The sequence below is a fragment of the Perissodus microlepis genome, chromosome 13 (assembly GCF_051167445.1).
Source record: "Perissodus microlepis isolate ML-2025 ecotype Zambia chromosome 13, ASM5116744v1, whole genome shotgun sequence".
NCBI lineage: Eukaryota > Metazoa > Chordata > Actinopteri > Cichliformes > Cichlidae > Perissodus > Perissodus microlepis.
In genome coordinates this window covers 9911443-9934467 of record NC_140473.1, presented here as the reverse complement: position 1 = coordinate 9934467, position 23025 = coordinate 9911443, and the positions used below count along the sequence as shown (strand labels likewise).

The window sequence follows — 23025 nt, the reverse complement described above, 5'->3', positions numbered from 1 at the left end:
TTCATTACTATTACTTTAAAAAAAATTCTGATGCGTAAATTGGGCAATAATAATAATAATAATTTCCATGTCTGAAATACTTAAGGATTTTTGGTTTATATGTTATTGTCACTATGACATCGCCACATCTCTACGTTTGGCGCTTGACAAAAGAACTACAGTTCCCATGAAACTTAGCGATGGGAGCTGCTCTTAAACATCTTGGGACATGTAGTCATTCAATGCTAAAATACGTAAGATTAAAAAAACACCAACAGGTAATCATATATTACTGACGTTAAAATTCCGAGCTTTAACATTAGTTAAACTACAAAAAACAATCTAAAACAGCTATTGATAAAGCAAACAGCTATTCTCCCAAAACAGCATCATTGCTACTCAGTTTTCCTGTACTATAACTCACACTTTCTCTGTTGTTATACTTTATTTTGATATCTTCCACCCAACTCTGCTAGTTTCAGCGTACAGCTTCACACCATTTCTTTTTTATAAAGACTTTACTGAACAAAACGTGGTTGATATGTCGGACATTACTTGAAAGCACCATGTGACGTTTATGGAGAAAACGAAACCTAAACTGACATGGAAAGGAAAAACGGAAACCATGTTTTATTTTGAGATTTGTACTTTGTTCTCTATTTTTATGAATTTTGAGTAAATATTCCGACTCCCGACAAACTTAGGATGGAAAACTACATAGCTAAGTTAAACGAGTATGCACAGAAACAGCGGCTGGCGCTCCAGTTTGTGGAGGTTGGAGCTGCTGGCCCTGACCACATTAAAACGTAAGTTGAACATAGATTGGATCTGCGACCTGGGATGTCGTACGAGAGTGTATACGTGTGTATTTTTGTAGGACAGACTCTTCAGTGAAACCGTAGTAGGCTGTAGTAGTTCACTGTATTTTCGCTCACTCGCTACCAAATGCACGTTTGTGTACAGTAAATGTATTTTGTACGTCGCTTTAGTCCATTTACTAAATGTCCACAGGTATGTTGATCCTGCAGTATCTTGCTAGTGTGTTGTTTCCACACATAAACTTTGTCACTCTGCATGCAGTTGTAATATTTTGTTACAATTGTTTGTTTACCTCCTACCGTACAAATAAAACATTCCAACCATATGTTAAAAACAGAATATTTTTGAGCAGCAAGTTCTGTGGTCCTGAGTATTTTTTGCCACGTGTATATAAAGATACAGTAACAGTGTTCCAATTTTTAAAGCTTAAATTGGCCTCCAGTTGTAGAATGGCATATTTAATATTTTGCGTGGGGAAAGTACACTAGGAGTTTACTGTATTTGTCTGTTCAACAGATTTACTATCAGAGTTGTTCTGAACGGTAAAGCCTATCCTGACGCTGTTGGAAAGAACAAGAAGGAAGCCAAGCAGAACGCTGCTAAAAATGCATTGGCAGGCTTGTTGGAGGAATCAGCTGATACTGTAAGATCATTGCACCATTGTATTCACTCACTGTATGTGTGGACATTTGTTTTAATCTGCTGTGTGTTTGTTGGTTACAAACAGACAGAAAATGCTGCAGAAGTTTCTAATACATCAGTTCATCAGAGAAGTGGCAGTAACATCAACTACATCGGCTGGCTTAATGAGTATGGTCAAAGGAACAGGGTGATTGTAAGGCCCGTAGAGGCTACCAGACCTGGACCAAATAATGAAAATCAGTAAGTCTACAGGGAGTGCAGAATTATTAGGCAAATGAGTATTTTGTCCACATCATCCTCTTCATGCATGTTGTCGTACTCCAAGCTGTATAGGCTTGAAAGCCTACTACCAATTAAGCATATTAGGTGATGTGCATCTCTGTAATGAGAAGGGGTGTGGTCTAATGACATCAACACCCTATATCAGGTGTGCATAATTATTAGGCAACTTCCTTTCCTTTGGCAAAATGGGTCAAAAGAAGGACTTGACAGGCTCAGAAAAGTCAAAAATAGTGAGATATCTTGCAGGGGGATGCAGCAGTCTCAAAATTGCAAAGCTTCTGAAGCGTGATCATCGAACAATCAAGCGTTTCATTCAAAATAGTCAACAGGGTCGCAAGAAGCGTGTGGAAAAACCAAGGCGCAAAATAACTGCCCATGAACTGAGAAAAGTCAAGCGTGCAGCTGCCAAGATGCCACTTGCCACCAGTTTGGCCATATTTCAGAGCTGCAACATCACTGGAGTGCCCAAAAGCACAAGGTGTGCAATACTCAGAGACATGGCCAAGGTAAGAAAGGCTGAAAGACAACCACCACTGAACAAGACACACAAGCTGAAACGTCAAGACTGGGCCAAGAAATATCTCAAGACTGATTTTTCTAAGGTTTTATGGACTGATGAAATGAGAGTGAGTCTTGATGGGCCAGATGGATGGGCCCGTGGCTGGATTGGTAAAGGGCAGAGAGCTCCAGTCCGACTCAGATGCCAGCAAGGTGGAGGTGGAGTACTGGTTTGGGCTGGTATCATCAAAGATGAGCTTGTGGGGCCTTTTCGGGTTGAGGATGGAGTCAAGCTCAACTCCCAGTCCTACTGCCAGTTTCTGGAAGACACCTTCTTCAAGCAGTGGTACAGGAAGAAGTCTGCATCCTTCAAGAAAAACATGATTTTCATGCAGGACAATGCTCCATCACACGCGTCCAAGTACTCCACAGCGTGGCTGGCAAGAAAGGGTATAAAAGAAGAAAAACTAATGACATGGCCTCCTTGTTTACCTGATCTGAACCCCATTGAGAACCTGTGGTCCATCATCAAATGTGAGATTTACAAGGAGGGAAAACAGTACACCTCTCTGAACAGTGTCTGGGAGGCTGTGGTTGCTGCTGCACGCAATGTTGATGGTGAACAGATCAAAACACTGACAGAATCCATGGATGGCAGGCTTTTGAGTGTCCTTGCAAAGAAAGGTGGCTATATTGGTCGCTGATTTGTTTTTGTTTTGTTTTTGAATGTCAGAAATGTATATTTGTGAATGTGGAGATGTTATATTGGTTTCACTGGTAAAAATAAATGATTGAAATGGGTATATATTTGTTTTTTGTTAAGTTGCCTAATAATTATGCACAGTAATAGTCACCTGCACACACAGATATCCCCCTAAAATAGCTAGAACTAAAAACTACTTCCAAAAACATTCAGCTTTGATATTAATGAGTTTTTTGGGTTCATTGAGAACATGGTTGTTGTTCAATAATAAAATTATTCCTCAAAAATACAACTTGCCTAATAATTCTGCACTCCCTGTATATGATGCATCTAGTTTTGATTGTAGATGTGAATAATCTATTTGAACTCTATTTAATATTTTTCTTTTAATGTTAGATGGTGTAACTTTTTTGTTGGTGACAAGGAGTACCCGGCAGCTTCCGGGAAAACAAGAAGGGAAGCTAAGGAGGAAGCAGCCAAGCTTGTATATCACGATATATGTGGCACTTTAGAGGTAACGAATGAAACATACTGTTTTATACTGACTGACTTGATGTCAAAGAAAACTGGAGAAATGGTTTAAATATTTTCATGCATGTTCTAGTAGCATGTTGTTCACTTGTACTTTATATTCCAGACTGGAGATGAGAAAGACATTTTCACATCAAGTCAGCAAAAGGAGGAAACAAAACAAAATGTTGCAGATGTCTGGTGAGTTGAAACAGTGTTTCTTTTTGATGCTTTATCTCTGTGAAGCCTTTTTGTAAACTATGTATTGTTTAAAGTGGTTGAAGTTTCTGTTTTTATGTATTTTTTCTTTGATATTGTAGCCTTCAGATAAAGAGTTTGGCTGTGAAACCTGAAGATAAAAGGTTTACAGAGGTAAATTTCATAGGTCTTGTCAACCACTACTGTCAGAAAACATCCCGCTCCCACACGTTTATTGAAGAGGTTATATGTGGACCGCCTCATAATCGACAGTGAGTGTGACCGTCCCCTTACCAGCCATTATAGACAATTTCTGCTAAATGCTGGCTGATGTTTAACAGTTGGTAAATGATGTAAACCAGTTTTTCACTGTTTCACAACACAGATTTTCCTACAAATTAGTCATAGACTGCAAGGAATACCCTGTTGGTGAGGGTAACAGCATCAAGGAAGCCAAACAAAATGCAGCTCGATTAGCCTGGTCTGCTCTTCAGGAACAGTCAGACTGGGACAGCAAGGTATTTAACATTTTCTGTTAAGTTAAGAGTACTTTATTGTCTGCCGTAGGGGGAAATCATCCTGGATCGGCCAGCTCCTGCATTGAAACCCCTCCCACACACACATAGTAATAAAAATCAAAGCATAAACCCTAGTTGGGCACACTTTTATAAATACAGACCTTAGAATGCATAAATAATTAAATAAATAGTTGAAGTAGTAGTAGAGTTGTCCTTCAGTCATGAGCTGTTCATTTATCAGTTTAACTGACAAAGGGACAATTGAATATTTGTAGCAGTTATACTGACACAAAGGGAAGTTGTACCTCCTAATAAAATATTGTGGCCTATCGAACAGTAAAAAAATATCTTGGGGAATGTTTATGTTCCTATAATTTTTCCTGCTTTCCTGATTGTTAGATTTCCAAACCTGCTGTCATAGCCTGAGATAGACTCTGCAGTAGCCCTAAAAACTGATATAATACCAGTGGGCATAGAGTTGATCAGGTTGTTGATTGTGGGCTGTGGAATGTTGGTCCACTCCTCTTCAATACTTGTGCAAAGTTGCTGAATATTGGCAGGAACTGGAACACGCTGTCATATACGCCGTGCCGAGCGTCCCAAAGATGCTCAATGGGTGACATGTTTGGTAAGTATGCTGGCCATGCAAGAACTGGGATGTTTTCAGCTTCCAAGGAATTGTGTACAGATCTTTGCAATATGGGGCCGTGCATTATCATGCTGTAACATGAGGTTATGGTCATGGATAAATGGCACAACAATGGTCCTCAGGAGCTCAACACAGTATCTCTTTGCATACAAAATGCCAATAATAAAATGCACTCGTGTTCATTGTCCATAACCCCACCGCCACCACGGGCCACTCAATCCACAAAGTTGACGTCAGCAAACTGCTCATCCACACGACGCAACACAAGCTGTCTGCCATCTGCCCGGAACAGTAAAAACATCTGTCAACAGAACGCCTCTCCAACGTGCCAGACGCCATCGAATGTGAGCATTTGCCCACTCAAGTTGGTCACAGTGACGAACTGCAGTCAGGTCCAGACCCCGATGAGGACGACGAGCATGCAGATGAGCTTCCCTGAGACGGTTTCTTACAGTTTTTGCAGAAATTCTTTGGTTATGCAAACCAATTGTTGCTGCAGCTGTCCGGGTGGCTGGTCTCCACCTGGTCGACCATCCTGGAGGGAAACCCCTTTGAAGATCTCTTATGGCAGAGAAATGAGCATTAATTTCACAGACAACAGTTCTGGTAGACATGCCAATTGCACACTCCCTCAAAAGCTGCGACATCTGTAGCATTGTGCTGTGTGATCAAACTGCATATTTCAGAGTGGCCTTTTATTGTGGGCAGTCTAAGGCACACCTGTGCAATATTCATGCTGTCTAATCAGCACCTTGACATGCCACACCTGTGAGGTGGGATGGATTATCTCGGCAAAGGAGAAGTTCTCACTAACACAGATTTCGACAGATTTGTGAACAATATTTGATAGTAATGGGTCCTTTATGTATGTAGAAAATGTTTCAGATCTTTAAGTTCAGCTCATGAAAAATGGGAGGAAAAACAAAAGTGTTGCATTTATATTTTTCTTCAGTGTATTTTGGCCATTTAGTAGATTGTTGATGTTGGTATTTCCACTATGCACACTATGGTACCACCCCAGGCTCACACTGTTCCCAAAGAATAGTGGGACCCTAGCCTGGTATTTTAGATGCTGCATACACTATTTACATCATTTTATTGCACACTTGAGTTTGAGTTCCCCTAGAAACAAAATTCAGGTGTCCATCTCTGTGTATGTTCACCTAATCCTTTTTGCGTGTAATGGTTGAGTAAGCTCTTGGCCTCATCGTAACTTTTTATTATGGAGCACTCTGTCCTATTTGCATATTAAAGTGTTTTCCTCAGATAATTCTTGTAGTATTCTGCCTATTTTGGAGATTTTTCATCAGTCAGATTTTGATGGCCTTACTTGAATAACTAAATCAGAATTTCTTCTGTATGATCATGCAGACTTTAATGAGAAGGGTTGTGTTTAACAGCGCCACAACCTCCTTTGTGTTTTCAGATAACTATCAAGTCAGCTGTGTCAGATGATAGAGCACCGTCCAAGCTGTCCACACCACCAAGCACACTGTAAGGCTGAGCAGTACTGTAGATGGTAACATGTAATGTTGAAAATACCTATTAATTAGGCATTTTATTTGTCTCAAAGGGACTCTGGTTATCCAAAATCAAGTAGCAGTACAACAACAAATGACTCAGTTGTTTTCTCCCAGTCATCTAACGCTTCCAAGGAGCAGGTTGGTTATATCCCATTCTTTCATCCACTCCTGCCATGGTTCACCAGTTTGTAATGTTGAGGCTGTTGCAGAAGTTTTTTTTAATTACCGGATTAAATAAAATCAGTTTAAATGTCCGTTCTTGTTCTAAGATCATCGATCTAAAACACGGTGGTTCTTCAAGTCACAAAGGAGTAGAAATAAATCAGAATCATGACGACAACTGGTGAGGACAAACAGTTGCAACAAATAGTTTCAATGTTTGGATTCTCTTTTGTTGGTAAAGTTCTGAATATGTGGCTTGTCTTTATAGTTCTAAGACAAAGAGCTTGATGGTAAAGAAAGAAGCTGAAATCTTTACAGAAGAGAATTTCATAGGACTCATCAATCTCTACTGTCAGAAAACAAAGCATTGCCATGATTACGTCCTAGTGAGCAAATGCGGTCCACCACATAATCCTCAGTGAGTATGACTTAACTTTTTAACTAAATACACCTTATATAGACTAAATCTATATGTGTGTATATATAAGGCTATTTGTATGGCACAAAACTCTTAAACCTGTTGCTGCTGATATTGTCTCCCTACACAGATTCTTCTACAAAGTAGTCATTGACAACAAGGAATATCCTGTGGGTGAGGGTAAGACTATCAAAGAGGCCAAACAAAATGCTGCTCGGCAGGCGTGGTCTGCTCTTCAGGAACAATCAAATTGGGATAGTAAGGTACTTAATGATCTTTACTTAATGATTTTTGTTTTTATCCACAACCTTGAAATCTTCCATATTCCTCATCCAACACACTCTAGCCTTTTAATTCCTTACTATAAAGGCGTTGCACTCCTAAACTTTTCTCAGCATCATTCAACAGAGATGCTTGTGAGAAAGCAAATGTCACACATTTCATTCATCTACCTGCTCCCTACTTGCTGCGTACACATGATGTGTGATGTCAGATTGCATTCACTTCTAATGAGTGGGCATCATTCTTACTGCTTCAAACCCACTTTATGCGGGAAGCTCGCCTAAACCAAACTGTATTTCCAATAGTGCAAACTAGTCTGAGGCAGATTATTTCCTGCTAGTTGTAAGGTCATAAAAGAGAGGACAGCCAAGTATTTTGTATTGTCCTTTCTCTCTAAGCTGCCTGAACTTCATGTGTTAAAACAGCTTGAAAAGTGTAAGCTCAGTGTTACAGACAGGGAAGCACAATTTAGGTAAAGGAACAATACTTCACAATCATAATCATATTTTTTATAAGTGTCCAAATATTGCTGTATCTCAAAGATTGGATGATGCAGAAATATGTTCCTCAGGTATTGTTGTACTTAGTGAACTTTTTCTTTTTTTTTAAAAAAAAGCATGTGTTTCTAAAGCATACGACCAGATTTGCTAAATAGAGCAAACTAGTATGTGAGAACAAACCCCAAATAGAGCTCATAGATGTGGTTAGTTTTACGGGTGATTTACAAAAGTTTACGGTTGTTTTCTAAACACAGGTGCAGTAAGTTAATTTCAATATCGAGCCCAAAAAAAATAAGGCATATTTCTTTTCTTTTTTTTTTTAGCGTTATTGGTGTAATTATCAGTAAATGGCATTTGAAAACATTAATAAATAAGTGTATGTGCTTGATTTAAATATTTTCTTCTCTATGTTTTGCGCTTTGAGAACAGACCTCACAGATTTACATATGCAACCAGATCAGTCGCAAAAAAGCAGACATGCTAAGAGGTTAAATGTGAAAAATATCCAAAAAACGCCTGATGTGGGTGCCAGGATGCTAACATGCTTTTGAAGCCACTGCTGTACTTTACAGAAACCATACAGAAAGTGATTATTGCTAAATATTTTATGTTGTATATTAACCTCCTAGGACCTGGCATCCACATATGTGGACATCACATTTTGGGTTGTCTAGATCAAAATACTAAATTTTGCTCTACAAGGGCCTGATTTCCACTTACGAGGACATTATACTGCCACTGTTCTATCGAAATTTAAAGAAAATGTCCTCATGGCTCTAATTTTTCTCAGAAACAAAAATCAGAAAAAAAAATCATGTAATTCTTTGTTTTTGCATTCATCAGGTCCCAATCAGCCCAAATAGCAAGGAGAAATTAAAAATGCATGTCATGAAAGAGTTCAGGTCATAGGAGATTAAATTATAGCTAAAACTAATGTTTTCAAAAACATTTTGAATTTTTCTGACAGTCTCATTTTAAACATACATGTATGTGGTTAACCAATGGTTAATTTTGCAGCAGCCAGATGGACAAATAGTAAGGGCGTGTCATGCATGTTAATAAATATCTCCTGCACTTACCGACAATCATATTATTTTACATTAAAGTGTCCTACTACCAAACAGTGTCTGTACAGCTGAACACATTTTGTTTCTTTCAGCTGGTTTCTTGGTCAGCTGTGTCAGATGATGTTACACCAGTCCAGCTGTCCAGCCCAGCGAGCACACTGTAAGGCAATGGAATGAGCAAGCACACCTAATACTTAAGTTTAATGTGGAGAAAACTGCATGAATGTATCTTGCTGTATTTTCAAAGGATCCCACATGATGCAAAATCAGAAAGAATACCAACGACTTCAAGTGACCCAGTTGTTTCCCCAAAGGTTCAGAGACCTTCCAAGGAACAGGTTTGTTATCTCCTGTGTCTTCTATATCTTTTGTTGTCATGTCCTTTGATACTAACACGGTTATATTAGGATGCTTTTAATTATTTAGCTCCAGTTCCACACTCCCAATTAATAGTTTTCATAATTGCAATAACAACTTTTCAATAATAATGGGTGATGTATCTATAGTAATATCAAGGTATGAAAATAGTTGAATTTATTAAAAAATGTGATCAAGCAAACACTACATATTGGTGATCAGGATCTATTAAAATGTGACAAATGCATTTGACAGTCCTCATAAATTAAATAAATGAAAAACAGATCAGTCTCAATGAAGGTTATTATAGTCAGCTTAAACTAAACTAAAATTAGATGTGAAAAAAACTGAAATGAAAATTAAAACTAGACTTTTTTTTAAAGTGAAGTGAAATGATTTTGCACAGTTAGGGGGGAAAAAAGCTAAACTAAAATACAAATATAGAGGAAATATCTTGAGTTTTAGTATTTAGTTTGTTTAATTCAACCTGCCTGATGAGTCACTGGTGTACATGTTTATTGAGACCCTATATGTCTACAACACTGTGAATCAACTGCTTTCTTTTTTTCTTGCAATACCTGCACTGATTTTCCTAAATCTTGCCTCTGACATATCCCCTTGATGCAATAATAATTAAAAAGAGTAAAACAGGAACATTCACTTTGGAAACTAACTGAAACTAAAGTGAATTAAAAACAAAGTCAGGATAAAATGAAAATTAAAAACTAAGAAGAAAAAAAAACCCTCACTAATAACTCCGGTCTCAACGAATGCATCCTAGATTTTGTTATTGTCAATTTCATTCATCACTTTCTTTTTTGCTGTTCCTGTTTTTTTTAACATAAAACTCAACCACAGATGTATAAATAAGTAAAATTAGAACCAGAAGTTCAAGAAAAAATGCCAATGATAGGATTTGCATGGGGAAGGTAAACCCATGTTGTTTAAACCTCTGAATCCTACAGTCTGATATTCTTTTCTAATTAAAGTATAAATGTGGTAAAATCTGTATCACTGCAGTACTGGCCAATGTTTTTGCACACTGCAGATTTTCCTCACATCAAGCAGGTGGATAATTATGCAAATTTCCTATGAGTAATTTGTACTAAAGGGGATAATATTAGCTAGAAACGGGCTTAACCTTTTCCAAGAATTTTGCTTCTATTCATATTTACACATAATTGAAAAATGACTGACAATATTATTTTTTCTTGTGATGTTGTTCAAGTATATAATTTTTATCTGTAGAAACTAATCCAACAAGGCTCAACTATGTACTTGTACAAATGAAGGAAATGTTTCCTTGGGATGATGTATGTGGAAAACATACATAAATATATACATTCTATACAGACAAGAAGTTAGCTAAGGCTCTGGGCAGAAATTGAGTGTGTATTTGTAAAATAGCACCTTACAAACTTCCAGTACCTGATGATTGACATCAGTGTTTCAAACTACTATTAATAATACTATGTAATAACTAAGTTTGTCTTGTTTGTAACAAATGTTTTGTATCTAAATGTCATCTAATTTAGCCTTATTTCCCCCTTTATTTCTCCCTTTTTAAGGATCAAAATCCTGATTTAAAACCAAAAATAAGGTAAGTCATATTTTGAAACCTGTTGTAAACATAGTTGTGTAATATTTCATCTGACATTATTGCTGATGATGATTTTCCTGGTTAGAATTGCAGCAAATTTCGGTAATGTTTCCAGACACAAAAAAAAGGTATGAAGGACTCACAGAAATTCTGAGTGATTTCAGTTTTTTGTTTAATACTGGAATTTCAATATGCTGACTTTGCATTTTTTTAAGGATTTGCACAACTCTGATCACAAAGAAAAGAGTAAAGAAAGAGGTTCCACCGAGAAAACATCAAGTCAAGTAGTGCAATCGAGGTATTTTAAAAAAAAAAAAAAAAACAAAACACTACAATGTACTGCTATCATGTTTTTACTACAGTTTATAGTTAAAGGAGAATTTTCTCTTTGTTAGCATTTGTCATTAATAGTAACACCTATGTTAATCTCTACAGGTTTACACTGGAATTTGACTCTATAGAGCGCCTTGGTAAAGGAGCCTTTGGTCGTGTTTATATGGCAAAACATAAACTGCTGAAAAAATATTATGCTATTAAAATTGTTCGCTGCAAAGAGTAAGTAAATATTTAATATAAATATTTAATTTTATAGTTTTAAAGTTTATGAAAAAAGTGAATTCCCACTAGCTCCGTACAGGAGATTTGAGAGAGATCTCTTCAGTCTTTCCAAAGCCTCCAATATCTTATGCCTAACAATCTTAGCACACTAGTAGTATACAAGAGTATACAGTAAGGCGGGTGGCAAATTTACTGTCAACTGTTTGGGGATATTTTGCATCTTTTGTTTTTCGGTGTACAAATACATTTAGGTTTTTGATGTTTTGTTTTTACTTAACATCCATCTGCAGCCTTCACTTTAGCATCAGTAAATGAATTAAGGTGCCAAACTTCTCATCACATTACTGTTTTACACGACTTTGTGCTACTGTCCGCTAATGCTAATGTACCTTTTTTTTTTTTAGCATTTGGAAACATTTTTGATAGAAATAGTGGAGAGAGGTAATAATACAACGAGAGAGTAACGCAGCAAATGATCCGAGCAGGAATTTTGTTGTTTAAGGCATTTATCTCCATGTGGTATGCAATCTATCCATTCTAGTATCAGGTCACCCATTAGTATCTAATGTCTTCTTACTTCATAAAGTAATAAATAAACCAATGTTTCTTATACAAAACTGACACAGAATTTTTTTGGGTTAGTTGAAAGTGTACATTCCTCAGTTGCAGCTAGCTTGCTACTTAAGGTTAGTTCTGTGCGTTACATATGCATTTGATGGCTACATCATAGCACAATGACAGCCTGAAGCTATATGAAACTTAGAATTCTTCTGAAAGTGAGGGAGTTGTTATAAGTCTTCACAGAGATACTCTTACAGTATTATTTCCTGATGTATTGAGTCCCTCAGCTGGAAAGTTACAGATGCTTTAAAAGAGATTTAAAGTTTATTGATATTTCTTGTACTCCTTATAATCAGAAAGTCTCTAAGAGAGGTGATGGCATTATCAGACCTCCATCACACCAACATTGTTCGATACTACACCTGTTGGATTCAGGATTTAGAATACCAAATGGACAGTACAGGTGACACCTACAGTACTTCGCAGTAAGTCACATTACTTCATTATTAATATTATTATGTCTTAACATTGCATCACATGTGGTGTAAATGATAGAGGAAGCATTCACTTCACACTTTAGTTTCTTGTCTGTTACCTTGATGTACATTTTTGAAGACTGGACACATGTTTGCTCTTTGTGGCTAAAATTATTCTAAAATTAATCAATATTACAGTTTATTATAGCAACACACATTGCGCCACAGTTTTCTGTCTTCTTGATTTTTACAGTAGTTTACAGAGTGTTGCCTCACCATTGAGGATAAAGTAAAGGTTCATAATTCCTTCATTTGTTTTTTTTATTTTCAAGGTCTGCTAGCGATTCATCTGAAAAGTGCCTTTATATTCAGATGGAGCTGTGTGATACTAAAACACTTAGAGTGTGGATAGACGAGAAGAATACTCAGAATGTGAAGAAATCTCTGCGAGACTCAAGGAGAAAGGAAGAGAGCCTAATCATTGCTCAGCAAATAGTCAGTGGAGTCGAGTACATTCACTCAAAGATGCTCATCCACAGAGACCTGAAGGTGAGACAAAGAGGAGAAGACTGTTGTTTGTTGCTGCACATCTCATAAAGAGGTAGATGTTTACTTATGCCTTTTCTTAAAATGTATAGCCTGCCAACATCATGTTTGGACGGGATGGAGAAGTGAAGATTGGAGACTTTGGCCTGGTCACTGCTGAGATTGACAATGATGCTGAGAATCTACTGGAAAGAAGTGCTTACAAAGGAACACCATCTTATATGGCTCCCGAGCAGGTTGAATAATCTAAATTTAAATTTAGTGTCTTACCCATTAATAAATATTAGGTAGTAAGAGAAGACATTAAAGACACTTTTTTTTAAAGGTTGTCAACACCATAGGACAATGCACCTTCTTTCTTGTACTACTAAAAACCTATTTTACTACTGTTGCAAGTAAATAGGAAAACCATTTAAATCAACTGCCTTAAAACCAAAGGAGCATTGGGTTGACTATTAAACTGGTTTCTAATGCCCAATGTCCTTAAGAGTTAGTCCACCCATATTGAAAAGAGATAGTAAAAATCTTTTTTTGTCTTCTATTATTTACTCACAAAATTGGCCCTTTTTGCATATTTCCTATCCATTTTTTCCTTTATTTATCCACAGTTTGTATAAGTGTATTGCATATATTGAAACTTTCTTAGACGTGCAATGCAAATTTCACAGAAACTTTACTTGTGAGTTTCATTTTTCTGTTTCTTAGGCTTCTCTGAAAAGTGTTTCATTACACAGCACGCTCCTACCTGGCTTGCAGACTTACTTCCTTTATTGTATTTTATGGGATTAATGCAGCTTGCACACACACTTTTTGGCAGTCAAGAAGAAAGAGAAAAAGTGCGAGTCATGTTTTTAGTATAGCCGTTGATAAGAGAAGACACGAGATGTAACTAGTGCAAGTTTCACAGCACTTACTGTTGTGTTGTTTTTTGTTTTTCTCTTTTTAATGACAGAAAAGCAAGAGCCATTACGACCGAAAAGTAGACATATTTGCTTTGGGGTTGATATATTTTGAACTTCTTTGGAATCTCTCTGTTGGCCCTGAAAGAAAAGCGGTGAGTTTTTCCAAAGCTTATGCAAAATGTTGCTGCAAACTTGCTCTGTTAATAATGGTTTTCAGTTTGTGTCATAGGAAGCAGAATGTTGATATAAATCAAATTTAATGTGTACTATGTTTTTATTTAATATTGTTTAATAAATGAACAGATCATCATTTTTATCCCTTCTCTCATTATATAAATGCCAGGTTTGGGACAATGCCCGAAGCCAGAAACTTCCTCAAGGGTTTTTGAATAATTTTCCACAAGAGGTACATCAACATTATTTTAAGTTTACTACATAAAACTTGCGTCTTCTTTTTTAAAAATATACACACATTTCCAGCAATCATCTATTTCCATCAAAGGATGAAGAGCCACAACTGTTGGTCGTTAATAGCAAAAATGACCAAGCAGGACTGTCTTAGAACCTGAAAGTTTTCTTTGTTTAATTTCCCAAGTAAAGTATAAATGTGGCAAATAATATATACTGGACTTTCACAATAAATGACAGCATTGATTGATATTGATTTCACACTGTTTTCTTCTTATGTCTAATTGCAGCATCAAATCATAAAGGCAATGCTGTGTGCGAAGCCAGAAAAGCGTCCGGAAGCAAGTAAACTAAAGGAGGAGCTGAAAGAGTACTCTGATGCACTTTTAATGCAAAAACAAATGCTTCGAAATAGTAACACAGTTTGACAGTTATAAGGACTTTAATGAAAAGTCTAAAAAAGAACACTCAGATTAGTCATTTCATGCATGACTGTATTCAATACACATCATGTCATGCAGTGCATGTGTGGATGTTTTGAATGCTTTCTTTTCATGGTCTGATGCATCATCAGATATAGTTGTATTTATGGAGTGCTCGGTTTAAAGAAAGGCTGATGAAGTGATTCATGTTATAATATGTGAATGAAATACAAATTAAATTTGTGTCATTATTCACTTGTTGTCTACACTTATATAAATTATTTGTTTTATCCTGTAATATTTTGTTATAAAAGTGATGTCATACTTGTATAGTTTTGTAAATAATAATAATAATAATAATAATAATAATAATAATAATAATAATAATAATAATAACAACAATAATAATAATTAAAAACGAAAAAAAAAGAGAACTCCAGATGAATGACTGCAATGTGAAATAGTTAGTGCAATAAAAAACGTTACAAGGTGACTTGGGTTCATCCTTTCAGCTGTGTGGAGGGAGTAGCATGCTGGTTATGGTAGTTTCCATACAGTTGGGCCACCTTCTATTACAGTAAGTGGTTTAGGGTGTCATGTGAGTAATTTCATCCATTGAAATATCAAATATACTGGTAAGTGAATAAATCCTTCTCTCAGATTTTTACTGTGAAGTCACTGCGTACGATAGATTTGCCATGGAGTACTGCAAAACTGAATTTTGAGTCTTCCCATGATGGGTATTTCTTCTTTACTCACTTTCTTTTCACTCTCTGTTTATACACCACTCTGCATTTTTATCTCTGGCTCTCTTCCATAGCCTGTCTTTTATCCTATCATATACATAAAATTTTATTTAATTTTCTGGATCAAGAAACTTTCTTAAAACTTTTTTTTCCAATATAGAGAAAGCAGCTGTGAGTGAATCGGTGACTCGCGATCTTCTAACATGCCAGCTTATACATGTAATGACAAGACATTTCTAATGTTTAATTGCCATTGTTCATGCGTCATTCCTATTGTGCCATAGTGTTCTCCTTTCCCAGATGGATATGAACATGGGCCAAAATAAATAGAGGAGTGGGAATGGACAATGCGTAGATTATAGTTATGTTATTGCAATTTTTTTTTTTATTCGATTTTGCTTTAATGCTAAGTTTTAATGCCTGCCAAGGTGTGGACTCTGTGGGACATGACGTTTCCACTGACGAATCGAAACTTAAAGGCGGCTGAATCCGCTAACGCGGTTACGGAAACGTTACGGAAAAAGAGATACTATTGTACTTTGTGACTTGTCAGAATTATTCGCAATTCTGAACTCTGATTACAACTCCTTCGTCATTTTGGGGGGAAGTGGGACACCATGTAGTTCTATAGGGAATGAGCTACACAGGCTTGGAGGTGAAATCGAGTAACTTGGCTCTACAGGCCATGATCACGGTACGTTTTATTTAATATTTAAGTGTGTCTATGCAATAGCACACTTCTTATCAGTCGTCGGCTTTATTATTTTATGTAATATTTTTGGCTCGTGCAATTGGCGCTACACTCCGTTACTCCCTGTTCTGTCACCATTCTTTCATTTCTTCTGCTGACAAAGACGTATATATAGTGATGTAATTTGAACATCTAACTAGTAAATGAATAACAAGTCATTTGGTCTATCTGACTGCTAATTACTGTTTTCCGCGACAGTGAAAAAAGGTTTAAAGTCACTTTCTTCACAAACCAGTTGCACAAAATAATATTATTCAAGTGAACGCAACAGTGACCAATTAGAGCATCTAAGGTTATATTTCAGGAATAACTAACCTGGCTGGAATAACCTGCTTCCCATTTTGGTATCTTGTGCATTACATTACAGTAGTTGATACGTCAACTGACTGGTACTGAATATAGATATGTATTTTTATGTAGTTAAGAACTTCATTACTTGCCAGTATAATCAAAGCTTTGATCATTTGTCATCAGATTTACCACCACTAAACAGCCTGAAGGAAGTGAGCCAAACAGACCACAACAGGAAATACTCTGCAGTAATGGATAAAGAGCAACAAGCTCCAGTTGATTCTGTAAGATCATGATGCAGTCTTTGCTGAACTAAAGTATACTAGGTTGCTTATTATGTTCAAAATGAAAGTGTAGTTTACAGCTGCAAGTCTAACTGCTTTTTGTTGATGTCTTTGTTTTAGATGGAAACAGAAGATGAAAATCCAACTGCTCCACTTATTCAAGCAAATATTTCTGACTATGTAAGCTGGATATATGAATATGGTCAGAAGAATAAGATCATCATAAAGCCTAAGGAGTCAATAAATATACTCAAAAGTGGTTTTCCGTAAGCCTCCATACATCGTAGAAAATATTTTTTAAACTATATTTTTGGTTTTAAAAATATAAAAATTAATGTATAATGTTGTATGATGTTACAGAAGATGCTGTAGCTTTGTGGTTGGTGGGAAGGAGTACCCAACTGCCTGTGGGAAAAATAAAAAGGAAGCTAAGGAGGAAGCAGCCAAGCTAGTATATCAGAGCTTGGGTGTAACATATAAAGATCACAAACCGACAAATTTCGTTGGACTTGTTCACAACTACTGTAAGAAGACAGGGCGAATCATTGATATTATTGAAGTGGCAAGATGTGGCCCACAACATAACCCTAAGTGAGTATAAGTGAATCTTTGGAGGGTGAATAGAAACTGCAATAACACTTAGTTGGGTAATAAAGTCTAAACTAACACATCTTTCCTGGTTACATAGGTTTTTCTTCAAATGTGTGATCAACAAGAAGGATTACCCTCAGGCTGTAGGTGACACCGTCAAGGATGCCAAACAAAAGGCAGCTCAGTTGGCCTGGTCTGCTCTTCAGGAACAGTCTGACTGGGACAGCAAGGTATTTAAATGCTTTCAGCATGTTATTGTCACTTAGGTAAGAAAAAAAAATTCATATTCATTACACAACATGTGCAATGTTCTGCTAAAATGTCACTTTAGCAGAACATTGCACAGTTTCATAAAGCTTGCACACAGCACTTTTCTAAGTTTGATAACTAATGTTGAATGTCACATATTGTGCTTATTTTAGGTATCCTACAGGTCAACCATGTCTGAAGACAGTGTTTCAACAATGCTGCCATCCCCAGCATCCACAGTGTAAGCAAGTATTAACATTAATGGTAGAGTGTGTGGTAAAGTTTAACATGTATAAAACTATACAAATGGCTCTCTTTTTAATTTTAAGGGAGGCCTTGTCAGAAGTCACAACAAGGAGTGAAAGTGAATCAGTATCAATCACTGACCTATCGAACTTGTTGGAGACTAAGGTCAGGTTTTTTTTTTGTTGCTTTTAAAATTATAAAAGAATTCATAGAACTTGAAGTTGGCTTTTTTTACAATAAAATATATCAGTGTATCTGTGGTGTCCCTTTTCTGGAATTAAACCCATAATCTGACAGTAACGCTAAACAGGAGAAAAATGTTATAAAAGCATAAAATGCTAGGATTGCTTTTTTTCTCATTGGTAAGGTTACTATTAAGAAGTGCTTCTAAAGGCTAACATATGTACAAATCAAAACAATTTCATTGGAAAATTGTTTTTGTTTTTATAGATGTCCCTCATGTCGACTTCGTCTGTAGACACTCCACCAACCAGGCTGTCAACACCTTCACTGTAAGAAACTCTAATACTAGTAGTAATACAACTACTAAGTCAGACGGTTGAGTATTAAGAAAGCAGCACTCATGTACTCTTGTTGTATTCTCCAAGGGAGTCTCTCGAAGCGTCTTCAAAAAGCATGCCAACAAGTACGAGTGACTCCGTTATCTTCACTGATTCATCACACCCTTCCATGGAAAAGGTCTGTTGCTTTAAACACAGAATTTGTTGAAAGAAAGAAATCCCCACTTTATAATCTGTATACTATGCACTGTATATTATATGACATATGGTGAATATGGGGTGGACGGTGGAGGGCTTGACTATGGTCAACTGCTGGTCATTTAGATCATGCACAGTTGTAGTTAGAGCTTTGTTTGCATTCTTATGAATAAGTTGGACTTATTTCTAGTGGCTGCTGGGCACTTTCACGTTTCTCACCAGTTCTATTCATAACTTTCATGGAAAGATTTTCTAGGCACAGTTAAGAGTCATAGCATGTCAGCCTTCGTGGCATTATGTGAAGCTGTTTTTGTGTCAGAATTTTTTGCAAATTTGTTTAGTGTTTAGTTCTAGTTCAGTCACTTTATTTCAGTCAATTAGTGTGCAATCAATTTTTTTCAATGTAAAGTCATTACATTTGTACTAAAAATCATAAATGTGTATGGAAATCTATAAATGTCATTAATAAATAAGCAAATCTGTGTTCAGATCTGTAAACCTACTGGTATTTGTAAATGGACTGTAAAATATGAATTGAATTTGGCTTCAATAGCTTAAAATATGGACATCAGTTGTGACTCAAGCGCTTTGGCTGTTTACACAGAATATTTGCTACCCCTGGGTAGCAGATGGCTGGTAGAGAAGCTGTTAATACGATATATTAATGCGACAGTAATGCAACATCTGAAAGTCAGTCTCTGCAAGCCCAAGTTCAGGGTTAACAAAGAACTAAGTTAGAAGAAAATCCAAACATATTTGCAAAGCGCCACAAACATTTACAGCTCTGCCACATCACAGTGTAGTTAAACAGAAAAAGACGAGTAACACAGCATGTATTTTCCCTTTTTCTTTTTTTTTTTGATGTGTTTAGCTAAGCCCAGACATCCATTAAAAGTAATTATTAATTAATATGTTCAGACATCAGACATTTTTTTATGATGATTTTTTTATGATTTACTAATGATAATAATAACCATGTTATGTCCTTCTGTGTTTTTTTTCCAGGACGCTAACAAAAACAAAAATACAGACAACAGACCAAGTGACACATCAGGCCAATCACAGTATGAAAAAAAATTTCATGACGTTTATACTTGTGTGGTCAGATTTTTGCATCCTCTTTTTTTCCAATAATTTACTTATTTTTTCACATCTTCATCTAATGAATGTTGTTTATCTCACTAGGTTTACTTTAGACTTTGATTGCATTGAATGTCTTGCTAAAGGAGGCTATGGTCATGTTTTCAAAGCAAGAGATAAACTGGTGAAGAAATATTATGCTGTAAAGATTGTTCGCCACAAAGAGTAAGTCATATGCGCAGCGTATATTTTCAAAGTACAAATGTTTTGCATAAGCAATATTCTAATAACAGAAACCGTGAGTATGTATGTATGTCTTACTTACTGAAGCATTTCTGTGTTTTCCTTCTGATCAGAAAAGCTCTAAGAGAGGTTGGGGCATTATCAGACCTCAACCACTCTAACATTGTTAGATACTACAAGTGTTGGCTGGAGGATTCAGAATACCAGTGGGACAATACAACTGACAGTTACAGTACTTCCCAGTAAGTTTTGTTCAGTTATTTAGTATTATGCACTTTTGCATTTCTATGCTTAAAATGAAGACATGATGCTAATTAGATTTTTAATCTTCCTTTTTTTTTTTAGGTCTAGTAGTAATTCATCACAAAAGTACCTCTATATTATGATGGAGTTATGTGACGACAAAACACTTAAAGACTGGATAACTGAGAAGAATGAGAAAACTCTTGAAGAGTCTATAAGAAGAGCAGAAAGTCTTCCCGTTATGCAGCAAATAGTCAGTGGAGTCGAGTGCATTCACTCCCACAGACTCATCCACAGGGACCTCAAGGTGAGACTCAAGATTACAGGATCACAAGCTTATGTTGCTGAGCTAGCTCACATTTAAGTTTAAGTTTTTCCATTTCCATATTCTTTAGTATCCTTTTTGTGTGTTTAATGGAGATGCACACTGCTGCTATTAAAGTATTGGTGTGCTTCTTCTACTTCACAAGTAAACCCAGTAGACAGGAAATGACTGAGTATTAGGGCCACATTAAGAAAAACATTATTAGTGTTGATTTAGGGAATAAAGTCAACATTACAAGATGGTGATAAGTATAAGAAGGTTGAAGAGATGGCGCAGAAAGCCGCAGCATCAAGGAGAAATACTAGAAGCAGCCAGTGCTATGCCTCAGCCTCTTAGTAGATGCACATATGGTGTAAATTTGAAAGATTTCTCGTAGAATCACCTGAGCTTATTCACTCATTTCTGACTACACGAAGCACTAAATGCTCAATGTTTAAATTTTGCTTTTCCAATCGTCAGCCTACCAACATCATGTTTGGAAAAGATGGAAAAGTGAAGATTGGAGATTTTGGTCTAGTTGCTACTGAGACTGATGATAATGATGAAAATCAGAGTGAGAGAACAGAGAAAGCAGGAACCAAATCATATATGGCTCCCGAACAGGTGAGGTCTCTGTAAACAAATAACCTTTGCTTTCTTTTCTGCGTTTTTGTTGTTGTTGACAGTATTCAATGATAGCTATGTGCTCAACATTTTCTGAATCTATTCAAGTTTCATTACCTTCTGCAAATGTTCTTTAAAATGACAGAATCTCCTGTTCTTTGTGTTTTTTTAAAGATGTTTACAAATTGAAAAGTTTTTTTTTTCCATTATCACCACCTCATTCATTCGCTGTAAATCTCTTATTTCATTCCAGATAAAACCATCTCTTATGATACATGCTAAGATATCTTTTTTTAAGTGATTGCAGCCAGATGGGTTTTTTTGTAGTTTCTACTTTTAATTTTAGACTTGTATACCATGGTCTTAAAATTTAACTACAACTTGAAAAAAGTTAAATCCGCATAGATTAGCTTACCACAACCATATCTTATAATTTAAACACTCACACTGAGTTAAGGGGTGTGTAACACATAATGTTTTTGTTTTATGACAGAGGACCAAAACAAGATATGGCTCCAAAGTGGACATATTTGCTCTGGGACTGATATATTTTGAACTCCTTTGGAAAATCTCTCTTGGGCATGAAAGAGGGAAGGTGAGTTGGTATAACAATTTAATAGTTTACATTTTAAAATGTTTACTGGTAGCTTCCTATCAGTGTTAATGTGTGAAGAATATAATGTATAGAATTGCATACTTAAGTTTTGCTTTTGTTTTTCTTGTGATGATTTTCTATCAAGTCAAATAACATGTTTTTGTATCCTTTTATCATTATGTATACTAGATTTTTACAGGTGTCAGAAAGCAAATTCTCCCTGAAGAATTTACACTGAAGTTTCCAAAAGAGGTATAATTCTTATTTTTTTCACTTTCACATTTATGAACCACTTTAAAACAACATAACAGCTGACCAAAGTGCTGTACAAAAAAATAACATAAAATAGGAAAACAAGAATAAAAGAATAAATCAGTATATGTACATACAAAGGGTAAGAAGTTTAAGACAGATGACAACTCACACTGGGTTAAAAGCGAGAAAATAGTGTTTTTAAAAGTGTTTTATAAACGGCGAGCCAGCCTGACCTCCAGAGGCAGCTCATTCCACATTTTAGGTTCCAAAACTGAAAAGGCTTTGTCTCAAGATTTAGAAAATGTCTTCGGGACAGTCAAAAGCACCTGTTTAGCTGATCTAAGAGCATGTGATGGCATGTAAGGGTGAAGCAGCTCAGACAAATAAGAAGGGGAAAGACCATTAAGAGACTTAAAGACAAATCAAAGAATTTTAAAATGGATTTAAAACTTAACAGAAAGCCAATGAGGGACTCTAAAACTGGAGTCATGTGCTCTTGTTTGCTTGTACCAGTTAAAAATCGTGCAGCAGCACGAATTGGCTAATTATTTGTACTGATAACATATATTCATGTTGATACAGAAAGTAGCTGATTTTTTTTAATGTGTTTTGCAGAACCAGATAATCATGTCAATGCTGTGTCAGAGCCCAGAAAACCGACCTGAAGCAAGTACACTGAAGGCAGACCTGGAACAGTGGGCTCAAACATTAAATGCACAAAGTATGCACCTAGAAAATGTAACTGATTGATCAGCACTTACTAAGTGACATAAATATATCTTTTGTTGTGTTTTTTTTTCTCATGTCGTGTCTTTGATGTACTGGTTGTTTTTTTCTTGTCTATAGCAGTTATGTTCAGTCACTATTTACAGAAAGTAGGAATCATGTTCTGTGGAAATGTGATTAACATATTTAAACTGATGACTTATTACAGCCTTTGCTTTGTAATAAATAGACTGATGTGGAAAATAAAATAACGACCAACCAGGGTGTAATGGTCATTTGTCTGCTGTACAGTTTTTGTACATGTTTTACTGCATAATTTAGTGAGTGGGTCTTGACAGGTACTGATGATTTGCTTACACTTTACATTAAACATAAGTGCATATGGGATTTTTTTTTTTATTACCACATGCAAAATGTGCACTCAGTTTGGGAAAAATCCCATTTTATGGAACAAGTTCTTGTCAACATTACAAGCTGGAAGACTATTTTCTTTGCAGT

General features: G+C 36.1%; 2 protein-coding genes and 1 pseudogene across 5 annotated transcripts; all 3 read left to right on the top strand.

Moving 5' to 3' along the window:
* Positions 1-538: 538 nt before the first annotated feature.
* Positions 539-14831, top strand: LOC146374693 (interferon-induced, double-stranded RNA-activated protein kinase-like). 4 transcript variants are annotated; one of them, XM_084948648.1, is made up of 25 exons: positions 540-785; positions 1315-1441; positions 1526-1680; positions 3320-3437; positions 3561-3634; positions 3754-3903; positions 4017-4149; positions 6225-6292; positions 6372-6459; positions 6591-6664; positions 6752-6901; positions 7032-7164; positions 8701-8718; positions 8843-8910; positions 8998-9088; positions 10676-10707; positions 10793-10835; positions 10923-11005; positions 11143-11262; positions 12183-12311; positions 12635-12851; positions 12941-13084; positions 13801-13902; positions 14094-14156; positions 14449-14831. In XM_084948648.1, the coding sequence occupies exons 1-25, from the start codon at positions 685-687 to the stop codon at positions 14584-14586; spliced, it is 2619 nt and encodes an 872-aa protein (XP_084804774.1). In that variant the 5' UTR covers positions 540-684; the 3' UTR covers positions 14587-14831. The 4 variants fall into 4 exon arrangements, with proteins under 4 accessions (XP_084804772.1, XP_084804773.1, XP_084804774.1 ...); XM_084948646.1 differs by having other exon boundaries at positions 539-785; positions 1315-1680; XM_084948649.1 differs by lacking the exon at positions 8701-8718 and having other exon boundaries at positions 655-785.
* On the top strand, positions 4158-6218 carry LOC146374694 (uncharacterized; annotated as a pseudogene).
* Positions 14832-14911: 80 nt separating the features above from the next.
* Positions 14912-22786, top strand: LOC146374692 (interferon-induced, double-stranded RNA-activated protein kinase-like). The gene is made up of 17 exons (XM_084948651.1): positions 14912-16020; positions 16552-16652; positions 16773-16918; positions 17013-17243; positions 17341-17473; positions 17666-17733; positions 17822-17903; positions 18189-18250; positions 18347-18437; positions 19463-19521; positions 19643-19762; positions 19894-20022; positions 20126-20330; positions 20808-20951; positions 21445-21546; positions 21736-21798; positions 22417-22786. Exons 2-17 carry the CDS (start codon positions 16620-16622, stop codon positions 22549-22551), a joined length of 1803 nt encoding a protein of 600 aa, XP_084804777.1. The 5' UTR covers positions 14912-16020; positions 16552-16619; the 3' UTR covers positions 22552-22786.
* Positions 22787-23025: the final 239 nt, after the last annotated feature.